General features: G+C 62.8%; 2 protein-coding genes and 1 long non-coding RNA gene across 4 annotated transcripts in view; 2 read left to right on the forward strand and 1 right to left on the reverse strand.

Moving 5' to 3' along the window:
- ZC3H18 (zinc finger CCCH-type containing 18) overlaps positions 1-7,983 on the forward strand; it is a 54,542-nt gene extending 46,559 nt beyond the window's left edge. Inside the window, exons 11-18 of one of the 2 annotated variants that reach the window (XM_036993822.2) lie at positions 1,958-2,062; positions 3,418-3,588; positions 3,780-3,839; positions 4,230-4,390; positions 4,605-4,804; positions 5,367-5,460; positions 6,519-6,615; positions 7,126-7,983. In XM_036993822.2, coding sequence (XP_036849717.2) covers positions 1,958-2,062; positions 3,418-3,588; positions 3,780-3,839; positions 4,230-4,390; positions 4,605-4,804; positions 5,367-5,460; positions 6,519-6,615; positions 7,126-7,315 — 1,078 coding nt within the window. In that variant the 3' untranslated portion in view covers positions 7,316-7,983. The remainder of the gene's footprint in view (positions 1-1,957; positions 2,063-3,417; positions 3,589-3,779; positions 3,840-4,229; positions 4,391-4,604; positions 4,805-5,366; positions 5,461-6,518; positions 6,616-7,125) is intronic. The other variant, XM_036993823.2, reaches the window with a different exon arrangement.
- A 1,422-nt stretch (positions 7,984-9,405) lies between these two features.
- Positions 9,406-13,042, reverse strand: LOC108385616 (uncharacterized). Its single transcript, XR_001850347.3, has 3 exons — positions 12,577-13,042; positions 10,249-10,425; positions 9,406-9,982 (listed from the first exon to the last, which is right to left on the reverse strand). It is a non-coding gene; the product is annotated as an uncharacterized lncRNA (long non-coding RNA).
- Positions 13,043-13,536: 494 nt separating this feature from the next.
- Positions 13,537-15,321, forward strand: IL17C (interleukin 17C). The gene is given in 5 exon segments (XM_017643109.3): positions 13,537-13,728; positions 14,013-14,326; positions 14,830-14,924; positions 14,927-15,030; positions 15,032-15,321. Coding segments are annotated over 5 exon segments (762 nt in total). The 3' UTR covers positions 15,089-15,321.
- Positions 15,322-15,938: the final 617 nt, after the last annotated feature.

Raw genomic sequence — 15,938 nt, forward strand, 5'->3', positions numbered from 1 at the left:
GCTGATGGGCGAGCAGGACAGCGTCCCGTCTCCTCACCCCACTAGCCTTTCCAGCCAGCGCCACCGCCTGCGCCCTGTGCACACGGGGCTGGCACCAGCTGTACGGCGGCCTGCTCCCTCTTTCCCTTCACCCCACTTGGCTAGTCTGAGAGCACAGGGAGGCCCGGGTGTGGAAGGTGGCCTGCATGGGGCTTTCTTCGGGAACCCAAGGCTCCCTGCACAGCCTCCCTGCCCCCCAGTCACGCCAGTCCTCCTCCCTGAAGTCACAGATGGGGCGCTGCTTCCCCAGAGGCCTCGTGGCATTGAACAGAACCACACGGGGGGCATGCACATGCCCAGAGACATACCTGACGCACACATGCGTGCACACGCCTCTTTGGGAGCAGATGACCAGATGCCCTTGGAGCAGGACTGATCAACCCACCCTGGGGTCTGCGGTGCCCCCTGCCGCCCTGCCTGTAGTCTTATTCTAGGCCTGCTGTGGAGAGGGTCAGAATGGCGGGGAAGAGCCCACTGAAGCCACTGAATCTGACCATCAAGTGGACATTGTTAGCCGGACAGACCATGAAGCATAGGGCCCGTTTTCCACGGATGTTAACTCTTTAAGAGTTATGAAAAAGAAATGGAACCTTTTTCTAGGGGTGTCTAGGTGTCAGCTGTGAGCTTGGGACCAGGAGTTTAAGCAGTATCAAGGGGTACAGAGAAGGCACTGGGTTGGGGGCAGTCAGGGAGTGCTGCCTGTAGGAGGTGAGGTGGAAGACAAAAGACACTGATGAGCGCGTCAGTGACAAGAGAAACCATGCGTGTGGTTTCACCTGAGAAACAAGGGTGGCGAGCTGTGGGAGGGAGCCTGAAGCCGAGCTGGGGGCGCGGGGACTGCGGGAATCGCAGTGTAGCCGGGAGTTGCCCACCACCTTTTCTCTGTGCGTCGTCGTTGACACAGGAGATGTTGGGAAGAAGTCCAAGCGTTGGAGTCTGTCAGGCAGGCCGGGGCAGCTTTTTGGAGGCTCGAGAGCACACATGGCGGGCAAAAGAGCCGGTGTCCAGCTCTGCAGGCTCTGCAGGCCCCTCACAGGGGGTGAGGCGTGGCGGGTGGGCTCGGCCGGGCAGGAGGAATGGGCAGGAACCCGGCTGCCCTTTCCCGGGAGGCCCCAAGGAGGGCACTCGGCTTCCTTGTCGCCCAGCTCCGAAACCCCTGGGGTCCCAGCCCTGTGCCCCAGAACCAGTCCCCTTCATAAACTACCCGACTGCAGAAGTTTCTTGGAACTCACGACAGGCAGCCACAGCAGGTGAGGCCAGGAGCAGGGACAGGCACTTCTCCTGGACGGCCGGGAGGGGAGTGGTCCCAGAACCACAGCGCGTATGTCGCAGAAGCCTGATCCTAGGCCAGCGCTGGTGTTGCTCAGCTGAGCATGTCGACAGGCTTGCCTCCTGGGACTGGTGGGGCTCTGGCTTCCTGCTGGCACCTAGGGGGCCCCGCACTTTCCTTCTGCTGGGCCTCCCCCGGCCGGGCCAGCCTCCACCTCACAGCCTGGCACCTCTGCCTGCCGGCCTGTGCTGCCCACCACAGTGGCCCCCCACCTTCCAGCCCCACTCAGGAGCCCCACTCAGCCCAGACTAACATCTTTCCAGCCCCTGCTCAGCCCTGTGTCCTGCCAGGCTGGTCTGTGTGTCCTTGGGGCATCGTAGGGGCATGGAGAGCAGAGCGCACCCCTCCTGTGTGCCCCGCGACTCCCCTGCCTCCGGAGGCCCCACAGCCCGCTCACAGCCGCACTCCCTTCTGCACTCCCCTCTCCCCTCTAGTGTGCCTTGTAGGGATGACCAGGAACTAACTGGAACCCATTTTAAATCGGAGGCAGATCGGTAGAAACTTGCGACGGCTTTCTCTCTGCCCCAGCGGGCTCGGGCATGGACCAGGGCACTGTGGCATCCCCTCCGCCTGCCTCTTCACTTGCAGGTCCCGGTCCTTTTCCTCTTCCCCATCGCCGTCTCCAACGCCGTCGCCACACAGACCTTCTATCAGAACCAAGGGGGAACCAGCCCCGCCTCCTGGGAAAGCAGGGTAAGTACCCAGGCAGCCTGTCGCAGCAGTGGGTGCTGGAGCCCTGGAGGGTGAGCAGAGGCGTGGCGGCCACAGGGCACAGGCCCAGCCTTGTGTTTCCTGGTATGTGGGCCTCGCGGTAACATGGCCTCTGCCGCAGCGCAGCCCACTCGGACCGTGGTGCGGCCGTGTACTCACCCATTGGGAGCGGGCGCTCACAGCAAGGGCGCAGGCGTGGTTCCCAGGGCGCCGTGCCCGGGGTCAAGTCTGCCGTGGCAGCAGCAGCCCTGCCAGGCTGAGTCTTATGCCTTTGCTGCTCCTGGACCCTTCTCAGCGGGTGTGGCTGACGGGACATGTGGGAGGTATCTGGAGCTCTGCACACATCTGACAGGCAGCGTCATGATGCGGCCTGGACCATGTGCCCCAGATGAAGGGGCTCCCCTCCCGCAGCTGTGCTGCGGTGGTTAGATGGGGCCTGATGCCTCGGGCCGAGGCCCCTCGCCCTCACCCCTGCGTGCTGGTCCATGCTGCTGGCGCCGGCCCTGCTGTCTGGCTCGTTCCCACATGCTGCCCAAGTCACAGGAAGGAGCCTGGCCCCTCCTGCGTGACTGGCTTTGAAAAGCTTTCCGTGAAAAGTCTTTCGTCCTGACTAGAGTCTGCTAACAGGCCTCAGAATCAGGGAATCCTGAGCAGCTCACTTTTCAAAAACGGATGGTGTGGAGGCACAATTTATGTCTGAGGCGCCCCATCCCTCTAAATTTACTATTTGATGGGTCTAACAGATGTGTGAGAACACTGCAGTCCTGGCACCCAGTCCTGTCCAGGCTGCCCTGACGCGCTTCCACTCGGCACCCTCACTGGCACAGGTGGACCCGCCCCTGATGCTGTGCTGAGGACTTGCTGTTGTGTCAGCCTTGATGATGACAGGGTTTCTGATGAGGTGGCGCTCTGTCCACCTGAGCCGTGACTGACTGGTCAGTGTGACCGAAATAGTCGGCAGGGTACTTTTCCCATGCAAAGTGTAAAGAAAAGCTTTTGGGGCCAAGTGGCTCCCACGTGCAAGCGTGCCCAGCACCCTCAGGGCCCAGGCGGCCCAGGAATGGTGTCTGACAAGGCAGGTGGGGGCCGTGCTCCTGAGGAAGCAGGGCGCCAGCTCTGCGGTCACTCTGGGCATCCTCCCTGGGCCTGTCCTCTCTGCCCTGTGCTCCCCCCTCCTGCCTCAACGGAGCAGCAGGAGGGCAGGTGCAGTGGCTTCAGAGGCTTTTGGAGAGCTCGGCGCCCTGTGGGGTCGGCAGGAAACAGCGTGCGGCTGGGAGGGGCCGGGTGCCGGCCTCACCTCTGGTGATGAGAACTCCGCAGGTTTCACTTGCCGCCAGGTCTGACCCTGCCTCCGTCTTGATCAGAGAGAAGCCCGTGAAGAAGCCGGCCGCCCCTCCGGTCCCAGCACAGGCCCCCAAAGCCACCGCTCCAGCCCCGGAGCCAGCCAAGCCCGGGGACCCGCGGGAGGCCAGGAGGAGGGAGCGGCAGGCCAGGTCGCCCCCCAGGAGGTAAGCGTGCTCACGGGGCCTGGACCACTGCCTGCCTCTGGAGGGGTTTGGAGGGGGGCCAGCCAGGGCAGCTGTGCCCTGGTCCCCAGAGGCTGTTCCCAGGGCGGAGCCGCGCCGCTGCGCGGGGAGGCCGCACTGATGGAACACGGCATCAGGCCATTGCCGAGCCCAGGGCCTTGCTTGTGTTGCAGACGGACCTTGAGCGGCAGTGGGAGTGGCAGCAGCTACAGCGGCTCCAGTTCGCGATCCAGGTACTTGGCACCCCTCGCTCCCCTGTCAGGGCCCTGGAGGAGCCCTGCAGACAGCCCTCCCACGGGGGCACCCACCTGTCTGAGTGGCTGTTGGGAGCAGCGTGGGCTGGCCTCAGCTTGGGGAGGAGCATCTGTTGTCAGCAGCTCTTGGGTCACCAGCAGTTGTGCGTCCCTCCCCAGCAAACAGCAGGACCCTCGTTAGTGCAGGAGGGGCCTCCCCGCGGGGACATGGGTGTCCCCCCACTGTGTGGCACCTTTAAACGACTCAGCATCTCCTGAAATCTGAGGTTCCTCAAGGATGGGGACTGGGGAGAGAGGACAGAGACCTGCTGCCAGCCATGGCCTGTCTCACGTTGGGGCCACGCGGTGCACATGTGCTTGTGTGTCCAGGTCCCTGAGTGTGAGCAGCGTCTCCTCGGTGTCCAGCGCCACGTCCAGTAGTAGTTCCGTGCACACCGTGGACTCGGACGACATGTACGCAGACCTGGCCAGCCCCGTGTCCTCAGCCAGCTCGCGGTCCCCCACCCCAGCCCAGCCCAAGAAGGAGAAAGGTACAGGGGCTCCTGTGTCCTGGGCGCTGTGGCCTCAGAGCAGGCTGTGTGTGCAGCCAGGTCGGCGCCCGCAGGCAGGTGGTCAGGCGTGCACGGAATGTCCCTGGTCTCTCTCCCTGCATGCTGCCTGGCCAGTCACGTGTTCCTTCTCCAGGCGGCCACGGGAGCTTGCTGTGCTGGGCGGTGGCTGTGACTGAGCACTTCTCGTTGGCAGGAAAATCTAAAAAAGAGGATGGTGTGAAAGAAGACAAGCGGAAAAGGGGGTCGTCCACGCAGCCACCCAAACCCGCAAAGTCTTCTGCAGGCGGCAGACCCTCCCAGCAGCCCACACCCCCCCAGCAGGCGACCCCCGGGCAGCCCCAGCAGGGTGCATTCATCGCCCATAAGGAGATCAAGTTGACGCTGCTGAACAAGGTGAGACTGGTCTTTGCGTGCCCCTCAGTTCACTGGGATAGAGCCCCAGCAAGAGCCAGCAGGTGGCCTCGTTCTTTGAGAGTGGTGGCTGGAGGTCACCCCAGTCATCCTCCTGCCCGAGGACCTCATGGGAAGTGGAGGGGTGCACGGGCATGGGGTGGGGAGGGGGCACATAACCCTCACGGGAGGTTGGAGCAACCTGGGCTGCCAGCCCTCCGTGGCCCCTGTCAGCACGCATCCTCAGCCCTTTCTGTGTCCCCGCAGAGCAGCGCTGGTGCACAGCACACTCGCTCTGTGAGCTGACGTCTCTGAGGCCCTAAGGGACTAGCAGGCTGGAAGGCCGAGCCTGCTGCAGTCACAGCCGGGCTGGGGCCCCCGTAGGGAATGTGACCTCTCACCGGCACTGCAGAGCCCAAAGGCCCTGAAACCTGGGCCTGCTCCGCCCCCCTGCCAGTCGGGCTTGGGGCCCAGAGGGGGCTGTCAGCGCTCTGCTTCTGGGCGCACATGTCTGCCCGGTGGCCCGCAGGCCCTGCTGCCCTCACAGTGCCCTCTACTGTTTCAGGCAGCTGATAAAGGCAGCAGGAAGCGATACGAGCCTTCCGACAAAGACAGGCAAAGCCCTCCAGCCAAGCGAGCTAACTTATCCCCAGACCGAGGTGAGTCCCCTGGGGAGGTCAGCCTTTGCAGGCACTTGACGGGCGGAAGAACTGGGACCCCCTATACTTTTGAAAAAATACTGGGAAGCCCGAGGAACTTCTGATTGTGTGTGTCTCTCTGGCAGTATTTACAGTATTCCAAGTCAAAACCAAGAACAGTTTCTTAATATTTATTTTAAAATAACACAGCGATAAACCCCTATATTTTAATACAAGTAACTTTTCTTTTTTAATAAAAAACTAAACTTCCCAAAACACAGGTTAGCAGGAGTGACACTGGCTTATGTTTTTTGTGGAAAGTTCTTTAATATTTGACCAACAGTGGCTGGGTTCTGAGCTCTTGTGCTAGCACAGCACAGCCTCTGGGGGGCTCCACCTGAGGCCCGTGAGCACATGAGGGTGCAGAGGCAGGCGGCATCTCCTGTCCCTGGGAACTGTCCGGCTGCAGGGCCTCCAGCTGGGAGCCACTGGCCCGGGCCCGGACGGACTGTCGTCCTGGGTGCGATGACAAAGCAAAGCCTGAGTTTGGCCAAGTGCCCTCTCCTCCCTGAAAGGGAGGGCAGAGGGGCCTGACCGAGCCTCCAGGGCAGGTGGGTGTGCAGGTCCCAGGGCCACCTCCACAGCACCGCCTCCTGGGCTAGAGCCGGCTGGCAGCAGCGTCCACACGGGCCTTCATCCTGGAGCCTGTGTGTCTCTGCCGCCCGCCCCAGAGCAGCGCGGCCAGAAGCCTTGTTTGCGTTCGCTCGTTTTTCACGCCGCCCTGTCTCTTTGTGCCTATGTGGAGGCCTGTGTGATGCACCCCTTAAATCAGCTAGAAAGAGCCCATTGTGGCCTCAGCTTGGTGGTTTGGGGGAGGCTCCCTTTGCGGTGCCATCAAAGCACCCCTCCTTGGTACAGCTCTGCCCTTGGCCTCTTCCTGTGGAAACGAGGACGCTGCACTGAGCGGCCTTGACCCTCTGGAGTGGGGTTGCCTACGTCCAGTGAGGGTGCCCCATCCCTGTCTTTGTGCTCGCTGGCACCACGTGGAACCCGGTCTTACCTTGTCCTGCATTGCCCAGGTTCCCGGGACCGGAAGTCCAGTGGGAGACCTGGCTCCCCAAAGCCTGAGCGGCAGAGAGGCCAGAATTCCAAGGCACCCGTGGCCGCACCAGACAGGTGAGTGCCCCACCTGCACCCTGGGCATACCTCATGGGCTCCTTTGCCCTGCGGAGTGCTGGCCTGAGCAGGTGGAGGTGAGCAGGACCAGCTGTGGGGCAGGCCCAGAGGCTGGAGGCAGGAGGGTAGGCGGAGGCCAGCCTGCCTCTTACTCTGTCCCACCAGCAGGTCTAGAGTGAGGAGTTGCCCAAGGCAGTGGGCCAAGGGGTCAGGAGTCAGGTCACGTGGCCTCACTCTTCCCCACCTCCTGTGCTGGGCATAGGAAGTGGGGTACAGACTTCCTTTGCCCAGGAAGTGTTCTCGGGGTCCAGGGCCAGGCAGTCCTCCCAGCGCAGCCCTGGTCCTCACAAGCTGGGACTGGGCCCGCGGGGTCCCATGCCCTCAGGGCGACCCCCGAGTCAGCAGAGCGCAGTCTTACCCAGCACAGAGTGAGGGTGCGCCCGAGGGCCAGAAGCTGGAGGCCCCCAGCGGGGTGTCCTCGAGCCCCTGATGGCCTCCCCACCCCCGCAGGAAGCACCAGGTGTCGCCTCAGCCCAAGAGCTCCAGCAAGGTCACCAGTGTGCCCGGCCAGGCCCCAGACACCGGGGCCAAGGCCGGGAGAGCCAGCACGCTGTCGCGGCGGGAGGAGCTCCTGAAGCAGCTCAAGGCCGTGGAGGATGCCATCGCTCGCAAGCGGGCCAAGATCCCCGGGAAAGTGTAGCAGGGCCTGTGGTTCGCTCCCGACCCGAGTTAGAGACTCATGTGTTTTTATAAATAGCGTAAGCGCAGCCATTTTGGATTTTGCAGTTAATGTCTTATTTTGGCTGTGAATCTTTTTAAAAATTAAAAAAGAAAAAAAAGTTTCTCAGCTGGAAAAGAAGCCACAATGTAATGAAGATGACGCTGAATCCCAGCCTTCTCCTGGCCAAACGGAACCAGCCCTGCCCAGAGCGGACGTCCCGCGAGGCAGGCAGACGGGCTGGCTGGCAGCCGCAAGCGAGGACACAGCACCGTTTCGTGTAAATTATAAGTCCTGACACCCAGGCCAGCCTGCCCGTACTTTGCCCCTCTGCTGGTCAGCACAGTCCCAGGGGACGTCCTTGCCGTGCGCTCTCACTGCAACGGGGACACCGTGCTTCAGAGCAGGCCCCCCATTCCTGCCCATCCCCAGGATCAAAATATATATATATATATTCTTGACTAAAGTCTGATTGGGAAATACTTCCTGTCTTTTATTTTAAGCATCAAATTGTTCTAGTTGATTTAAAAAGGAAAAAAGTGCAGAAAAGACCAAAAAAAAGGTCAAGGGTATTGGGCATCTGTCTGGTGTGGAGGGTCTTTTTTGAGGGTCTCCCAAAATAAAGTATTTTGATAAGCAGCTCTCGCCTGGTGGTGATGCCTGTGTGGCCTGGGACCCCTTCCCTCCGCCTGCCCTCTTCACACGCTGGGCCACCTCAGACACCTGTGGGGCCTGCCTGGCATTTCAGGCTGATGGAGGCCGAGGACACCGTGTCCCAGGGGGAGGCGCCTCTGAGCCTCCGTTTCCCAGGAGTAGGTCTGGGCCAGAGAGGTGAGGACGACGCTCTTCTGGCCAGACCGACACCAGCCCCCAGCCCCTGAGCCCCTTCTCCACAGGCACCTGTGTGCCGCCTCCGGCCTCTCCCCAGGAGTGTCTGTGGCTGCCCTTCCCGCCAGCCCTGCTCTCCAGTCCAGGGAGCCCACAGGGCCAGGGGCACTGCAGGGAGGCCCAGGTGCTCACTCGCTCGGGGCCCGTCCTCGCGGGGTTGAAGTTGGTGCCGGGGGCTCAGAGTGCCCACGCTCTTCCCACCACACCCCACACTGGGGTCACTACAGCAGGTTCCCCGAGTGCTCGTGTGCGACACAGCCCAGGGCCCACGCTGCTGGCCCAGCCCCGGTTCTGGAGCAGGGCCCTGCGGCGGCTGGTCAGAAGGCGGCAGCCCGGGGCGGGGGGGGTCTCACCTGGTGGCAGGACCTGCCGAGCTGCATCCAGCTTCCAGGGGACGTTCCAGGCTCGGTCCCGAGGCGACGTGACCTCAACAGGCCGACCAGGACAGCAAGTCTCGCTGCCCAGCTGCTGAGCTGCCAGGCCTCCTGCATGGCCAGCGCTCGTTTCATGCCCACGTCCCTCCCACAGCATAGGACATGCTCCATCTGTCCGGCAAGCCGCCAAGGCTTCACTGGTTTGCCATTGGGTCAGAGGCAGGCGCACAGGGAGCCCCCATCCTCTGAATGGGTGGCCTTTGAGGACATGGGGCCAGAATCCAGGATGCCGGGCAGTGCCTGACCCTCAAGCCTGGACCCGCAGAGAGCCCACCACATAGCTCTGCACTGAGGCCCCTTGCCCCTGGACCAGCCTTTTTCCTTCCCAAGAGGGAGACCTGACCCTGGCCCCTGGCACCTGGGCTGGAGCCTCAGCCCTGCATCCTCCCAGGCTAAGCCAGGTTGGCGCCAGTGGCTGTCGTTCACCATCGGGGGCAGGGCTCACCTGGGCTGGGCTAGGGCAGGCGCCCATCTGGGGAGGGGTGTGGGCCACATCCTGAGCCAGCTCCCCCCAACCCAGGTGTGGGGGAAAGAACATTCTGGGCCAGACATCTGAGAAAGGAATGTCCCTGCTGCATGTCGGTTCCTCCAGGTGCATGAGGGCCAGGGTCCTGCAGATGGGCAGCCTGCAGTAGTGGGTCTCGGGGGTCGGTGCTCAAGTTCCCTCTCCGCCACCTGACTGCCCCTTGAATGTCCAGTCCACCGCCAAGTCCCCTGCCTGTCAGCTGCCAGAGGCACCCCTGCCCCGGGGCCTTTGCACAAGGCTGCCTTTCCTTCCTGGGACTCTCCCCAGCCAGCCCCTCCCACTTCTCACCGCTCAACAAGGCCTGCGCGTCCCCCCCAGGCCCTCCACCATCTGCCTGCCGGGGATTGAAGCCACATGCCCTAAACTGCCAGCACCCAGCAGAGCAGCAAAGCAGAAAACCCAGTCTCGACCCTTCTGACTTTTCTTATCTTCATAAAATAGTGTTTATTGGCCCTTCACGAGGGAAGGGGCCAGGACTTGATTCCATCTCCCAGCCCCAAAGTCAGGTCCCTGGCTGAGACTGAGCCCAGCGGGCATCCAGCGTCCCGCCCACCCACGGAGCTGCACTCCTCGTCTCACAGCTCCCCACACCGCAGCCCTGAGCCCCACGCCTGGGGGCCGCCCTCCCATTGCCAGGCAAAGCCTCTTTCCAGCTCCACATGTGCTCAAGTCTGCAGCCACCCAGGCCTCCTCTCCTTGAGTGGACATGACGTCAGCAGCGTAGTTCGGGGAGACAGCCAGGCCCCAGGCGAGTCAAGGAACCACAGATACTAGTGGCTTGAGGCCGGTCCGTGTGGCCAGCTAGTAAAGCAGCCGAGTGACGGTGAACCAGATAGGTTCCCCGACGACGAGGAGCAAAGCAGGCCCACCACCCCCGCGTCCATCCCATGCTCATTCATATGTTAAAGACCACAGTCCTCAGCTCCAAGACAGGTCCAGGCGGCCGTATCAGGGCGGAGAGAGCACATGGCCCCCTGTCCCCGAAATCCCCCTCCCTGTTCTGAGGAAACCCCACCTTAAACTCCAGCCGTAAGACCACCCCGCCCGAGCCTCACCCTGCCGCTTACCCTCCGGCTTGTCCAGACCACCCCGCTGGGTGGGCGCCTTCCCTTTAATAACCCCGTGCTTGCATCTGCCTCGCCTGCCCTGCCTCTTTCTCCATTGGCTTCAAGAACGGCACGTGGCTGTCTCCAGGTGGAGGGCCCGCCCTGGCGCACAGGTGAGACCTCCCTGACACTGGCCACCTGAAACACATAAGTTTATGTTTTTAATTTGTAATTTCCCTAATCAAGTTAACATGACATATCTCTGAGGCCATGAATGGATGTGCGTCCCTCTAATGTACCAGCTCAGTTCGGTGGAAACTAAGTTTCTGTGGGTTTTTCACTGCCAGGAGTCAGGCCCCCGGCCCTTGGTCCTTTACAGCATCCAGCAGCCACCCGTGGCCACCAGGTCCCTCTCCTGTGCAGCTCTGCTGTCACTTCACCCCCGGCTTAGGCCCTCCTGCACCAGCCCTGTATATCCGATTCCCTCAAGGCCTGGGCTTCCCCCCTGCCCCTGCCCAACACTGGGCCCCAAGACCACCCCACGCTCACTCTCGACCAGCCACCCAGCTACCCCCCGTGACAGTTCCCACCAACCCTTGCCAGCCTGTAAGTCCCCAAAAGTGACGGTCAACCATGCCTGGTGGGAGGGGCACCAGACTGGACTAAAGGTAGCATGGGGCCTGGCTTAGGCCCTGGGAGAGTGGGCAGGCACCCCTGCCCTGGGCAGCCGGCCCTTAGAGGCCATCCTTTACCAAGGGGCCATTCCTGACAGTGCAGTGCTGCGAGCAGAGGAGCCCTGGCTGCGCCAGACTGACCACGCAGGGCTGCTGGGCTCTGTGGTGGGGATGGGGGCAGGACTGTCACGAACACACACCCGCCGCAGGTGAGGGGACTCGGGCCTGCTGCTGGCCCTCCCTCCACCGCGGGGCACAGCCTGGAGCCCGGAGCAAACCCCTCTGCAGGCGGTCTTCTGTCCAGCCACAGCGGCATAGGCTCCAGGCCATAGCCCGGACCCGTGAAGGATGTGCTGGGAGGCCCACCTGGGGCCACTGTGCTGCGCCTCCGTGTCTGTCTCCCCGCTGGGGCCGCTGCCTTATATCTCTCCCCGGGCGGTAGGCCAGCCTGCGCCCCTGTTGTGTCCCGTGGTTCTCTGGGCCTGTCTCCCAGTCCATCCCCTTCTCCCCAACTCCCAGCGACCTCCTGCACCCCCACCCCCTCCTGCACCCCATCCCCTCCTGCACCCCCATCCTCTCAGGAGGGGACTTCATGCCATGGCCCTCGTGGTCAGCACGTGGGGCTTGATGGGCAGGGCCTTCAGGGACACCATCTCTGGGACGCCCTCTGGCCTTTTACTGGGGGGGCGCCTTTCTAGACTGGCCCGACCCACCCCCTGGAAGGTGCCCAGGCTCCACACCGAGCCCTCCAGCCTCCTGGTGGGGATTCCCGACCCACGGCCCTCACTGCCGGCCCCCGGGGCAGTTCCTCTGACCCAGGACTCAGCACTGCGGTGGCTGGGGATTGGAAAGGTACCCAGAGAAGGCAGCAGCTCAGCGCAGGGCCACGCTTGATCAGAGCCAACCCCCTCTGGGGCACCCGCCAGCCCCAGCTCAGGCGTCTGGTCATCTGGTGGCCCCGAGGGTGGGCGCCAACCCCCAGCCTCGAGGCCGCGGCGCACACCTGTCTCCCCCCCTCCCTCGCTCCAGGCTGCTTCCCAGCTGGTGATTAACCTGCCAGTGGCCAGCTGGGGTCAGACATGGTCACACCGCCTGTACCCACGGGGTGGCCACATGCACTCTGCCCTCCATCCCGTGACACCCATGGGGCTCCAGGTGCCAGGCACAGCGCCGTGCTGGGGACAGGCAGGTCCCCCACAGGCACAGGGGCCTCCTTCTGATAAGGCCCCTCAGACGTCTCGCCCAGAGAGCCCAAGCCCCCTAGTCACACCCCAGAGTGTGGGAATGAGGCTGAATAATTGAAGAAAACGGGGTTCCGCACACCAGTACGACAAACTGAACGGACAGCAGACAGGGGCCCCCTTAGCTCTCCCTCGAGGCTGTAGATGAACTCCTGACTCGTGTTTCCTTGACATATTTTGCAGGAATTTAGACCCTCACCACACGGGCCACCTGCTGACCACAGGCATGCAGACCCCAGACCAGAAGACCCCATGCAGAAGACTGATGATTAAAATTCCTGAAATGACCCCCTGTCACCTCCCCACTGACCATCAGAAGTAGGGCACGAGTGACCACACACCTCCACAAATTTCCTGCAATTTTACATTTAAAAGCCCTGCTCATAACCCGATGGCGTGTTCGGGATATGTTGGGGGCCGTGAGCATCACCCACCGCTCTCCTTGCCTGGCACCCTGCAGGAGACGCCCTCTTTCTTTCACTGTGTCCCCACGGCCGTGGGGCTTTGCTGTGCGGCAGGCGAGGGGGCCCAGGCCTGTCTGGTGGGGGTCAGCTGCCTCCTCCGGGCTCCACTCTCAACCCATCTTCCGGTCTATCAAGCGAGCAGTTTCGAGCTTAGAGAACAGGGTGCATTCTGGTGCCTGCAGGTGGGAAGGAAAGCCTGGGAAGGCCGGTGCTCTCCCTCCCAGCCCACAGGCCCTCCTCAGGTGGGCGCTGCTCGTTAGGGAAGAGGGGGCACTGCTGGTTCCAGAAGCCCCGGGAAGCTGAGAGCCTTGAAGGGCATCCCAGGGCCCCAGAGGACGGTGTCCAAATCCCAGGCCTTCAAATCTTTGCAAGGCCTGGCTTGGCACTTTCCCCTTTTCAAGATAACCTCCAGCTGGCAGCACGGAGCCGGGCGCAGGGGGCCCCCGGGGCCTCCTTACACACAGCTTCTTAGGGTGCACCACACGTGACAGTCTCCAGGGCGTTCTCTCCCCGTCCACTGGCAACGTTTTAGCTTGAACTTCTGTTCGGCGAAGCCACAGGAACGTGACCTGAAGGTGCGTGCCGGCTCTGGCTGGTCCCAGCCCCCCGTCTCTCCCGGAATCTCTCCCAGGGGAGGCAGGCACTGGTGACCCCTGGTTTTGATCGTCTTATATAAAAAAGACAATAAAGAGTGGAACCACCCTCACGTCTACTGACAGGAGAGGCAGGGGAAGGGGGAGCAGCCCCCAGGGATACCCTACAGCAGGCGAAAGAGCCGACCCCGCCTCAGCGGCCCTGCCCCACAACCCAGATCAGTAGGCCCAAACCGTGAACACACACAAGATGGATGGGAGAGGCCGGTTGCAGGAGGGTGTCACGGCTCCCTGTGCAGGTGGAGCCTGGGGTAGGGGCCCTCCGGGTGGGGGACGGATGGGGGGCATGGCCCACCTGGGCTGGGGAGAGACCCACGGGGAGGGAGGAGGAAATGCAGCCGGGCGCACCCCCAGCGGGGACTCTCGGAGATTCCCCAGGTGTGGCCTCAGGTATAAAGGGCTCTGCAGACCGGCTTCCAGCCACCTCCAGGTCTCCGGGCAAGCCAGCCGCTCCGCTGCTGCCGCAATGGTGAGCCACACCCCATCCCGCGCCCTCACCCAGCCCTGAGGGGTCAGTGGCTCACTTCCCCTGGCCTGAGGGTGCTGGGATGGGGTCCAGGTAGTCCCCCCATCTGGAGACCAGGGGGAGCAGGACCCAGGGAGCCCTGGGCTCTGGGCAGCTAGGGCTGAGGTGCTGGCCCCTCTGGGGGAAGGCTGTGCCCTGTCTTCCCCCAGGGAGCAGAGCAGGCTGGGGTGGCAGTGTGGCACCCCCTTGGCTGAGCATCCCTGGCCACACATCGCCCCCTCCCCCAGCCCGTTTGTGGCCTCCCGCCTCCGCTCTGCCTGCCAGCCGGCCTGAGCACAGAGCCTCCCGGCAACGCCAAAGAGAGCCTGTGATGCTACTCGCCTGGGGAGCTGCCGCCGGGCCGGCCCCTGCCACACCTGCTGTCTCGCGTCGCCAAGTGGGGACAGGCTCTGCCAGTAGCCCTGGTGTCCACCCTGGAGGAAAATGGCAACAAGAAATGGCAGGAGTGGCCCCTGCCTGGCATCCAGTGCATGGCACCTCCCCAGAATAAGCTGCTCAGAGCTGGCACCCACCAGTGGTCCCTCTCACCCTGGAGATACCGGTGAGGCCTGTGGGGTCCCTGTCCTGGGTCTGCAGTGAGGTGCCGGCTCCCTCCCCTCCCTGGGTGCTGGATTCCTGCAGAGCCCCAAGCCCCAGTGTCCTCACCTGTCAGTGGAAGCAGCTTTCAGGCCCCCAGAGAGCCCCACTGGCCCGAGAGGGCAGGGCTCCATCAGGCGAGCCCCTGGCCACTGCCTGCACTGAGATCTCATCCAGACCTTGGCTACTGGGGTCCCCTGGGAACACTGGGGCCTCCCCCTGAGCCCCTGCACAGGCTGGGCTGGGCCCAGTGCGGAGGGTCCCCTGAAAGCCCCATGCCCGTTTCTACACTCTTGGCAGGCACAGGGGAAGGCGGGCAAGCATCATGTACTGGGCACTGGTGGCAGGCCAAGCCCTGTGCTCTGCAGCCACCCTTCCTCAGCCCCCACAGCCACGGGGCAGTGCGGGGAAGGGGGTGCATGGCTCCGTGCACACCCCACAGGAGATTCGCCCTATCCGTCCCTGCAGGGTGGACACAGACGAGAACTGCTACCCCCAGAAGCTGGCCTTTGCCCAGTGCCTCTGCATGGGCTGCATCAACGCCAACATGGGCCACGAGACCATTGGCTTAACTCTGTGCCCGTGACCCAGAACCTGCTCGTGTTGCGCCGCAAGCCCTGCGCCGATGCCCCGGGGACCCCCGTGCCTGGAGCCTTCTCCTACCACTCTTGAGTTCATCGACGTGCCTGTCGGCTGCACCTGTGTCATGCCCAGGTCCACCAGGTGACCTCCCCGCCTGGACATCAGGGGCCCTCTCTGGGTCACTGGTCATTTACATACCCCTGGGGTGACCTTGGCTCTGCTGCTCTGGGGTCCCTGGCCTTGAGTTTGGGGCAACAGTGGCAGAGCCCAGGTGCCAGGAGGGCTGGGTCCCCCATAGCCAGAGGGGTACCCCTGTGCATCAGTGCCCATCTCCAGACTCAGCTGACCCTTTAACAAAAGCAGACAGTTGGGCGAGAAGGAACCTCTTCTCTCTTCTGGAACTTAAAAAGCAATGACAGAAAAGTCGTTCTGACGGCCTCCTCCCCTCGGTGGCCCCCCGGGCTCCCCTCAGACCCTCACTGGCCTCAGGCTGGTCCAGGCCACACCACCCCAAGCTCCCTCCGCCTAGCCCCCTGGGAGTAAAAGTACCCCTGTATGTATAAAACTATTATTTAAGTGTGATATGTTACTAAAATGATCAACACCCCCCAGAACAAGTGTCAGGTGGCACAGGGGGCTGGCCCCGATTCTGATGGGTCTTTCCAGGAAGGTCTATGCATGAACCCCAAGTGCACCCAGGGTGGGGGAGCCTTAGCACAGGGCACCTGATGACACCTGCTGGCCGTGGTTCCAGGGACCACAGGGTGGCCCAGCCCCCAGCCCCTCAGAACCCACAAGCAGGCAGCTCCTCCAGCTGGGCCTGGGGATGGCCAGGCCTTTGTCGCGACAGCGAGCAGCTGGGCACGTATCTGTCTGCCCCACAGATGGAGGGAGTCTCTGAAGGTAAATTCCCAGGTTGGGGCTTGGGGAACCCCCAGTTCAGGGCCCGTGCCTTTGCAGTCTGGCTGAGCACCATCACCTTCCCCAGCAGAGGC

The sequence above is a fragment of the Manis javanica genome, chromosome 17 (assembly GCF_040802235.1).
Source record: "Manis javanica isolate MJ-LG chromosome 17, MJ_LKY, whole genome shotgun sequence".
In the NCBI taxonomy this organism is placed as follows: domain Eukaryota; kingdom Metazoa; phylum Chordata; class Mammalia; order Pholidota; family Manidae; genus Manis; species Manis javanica.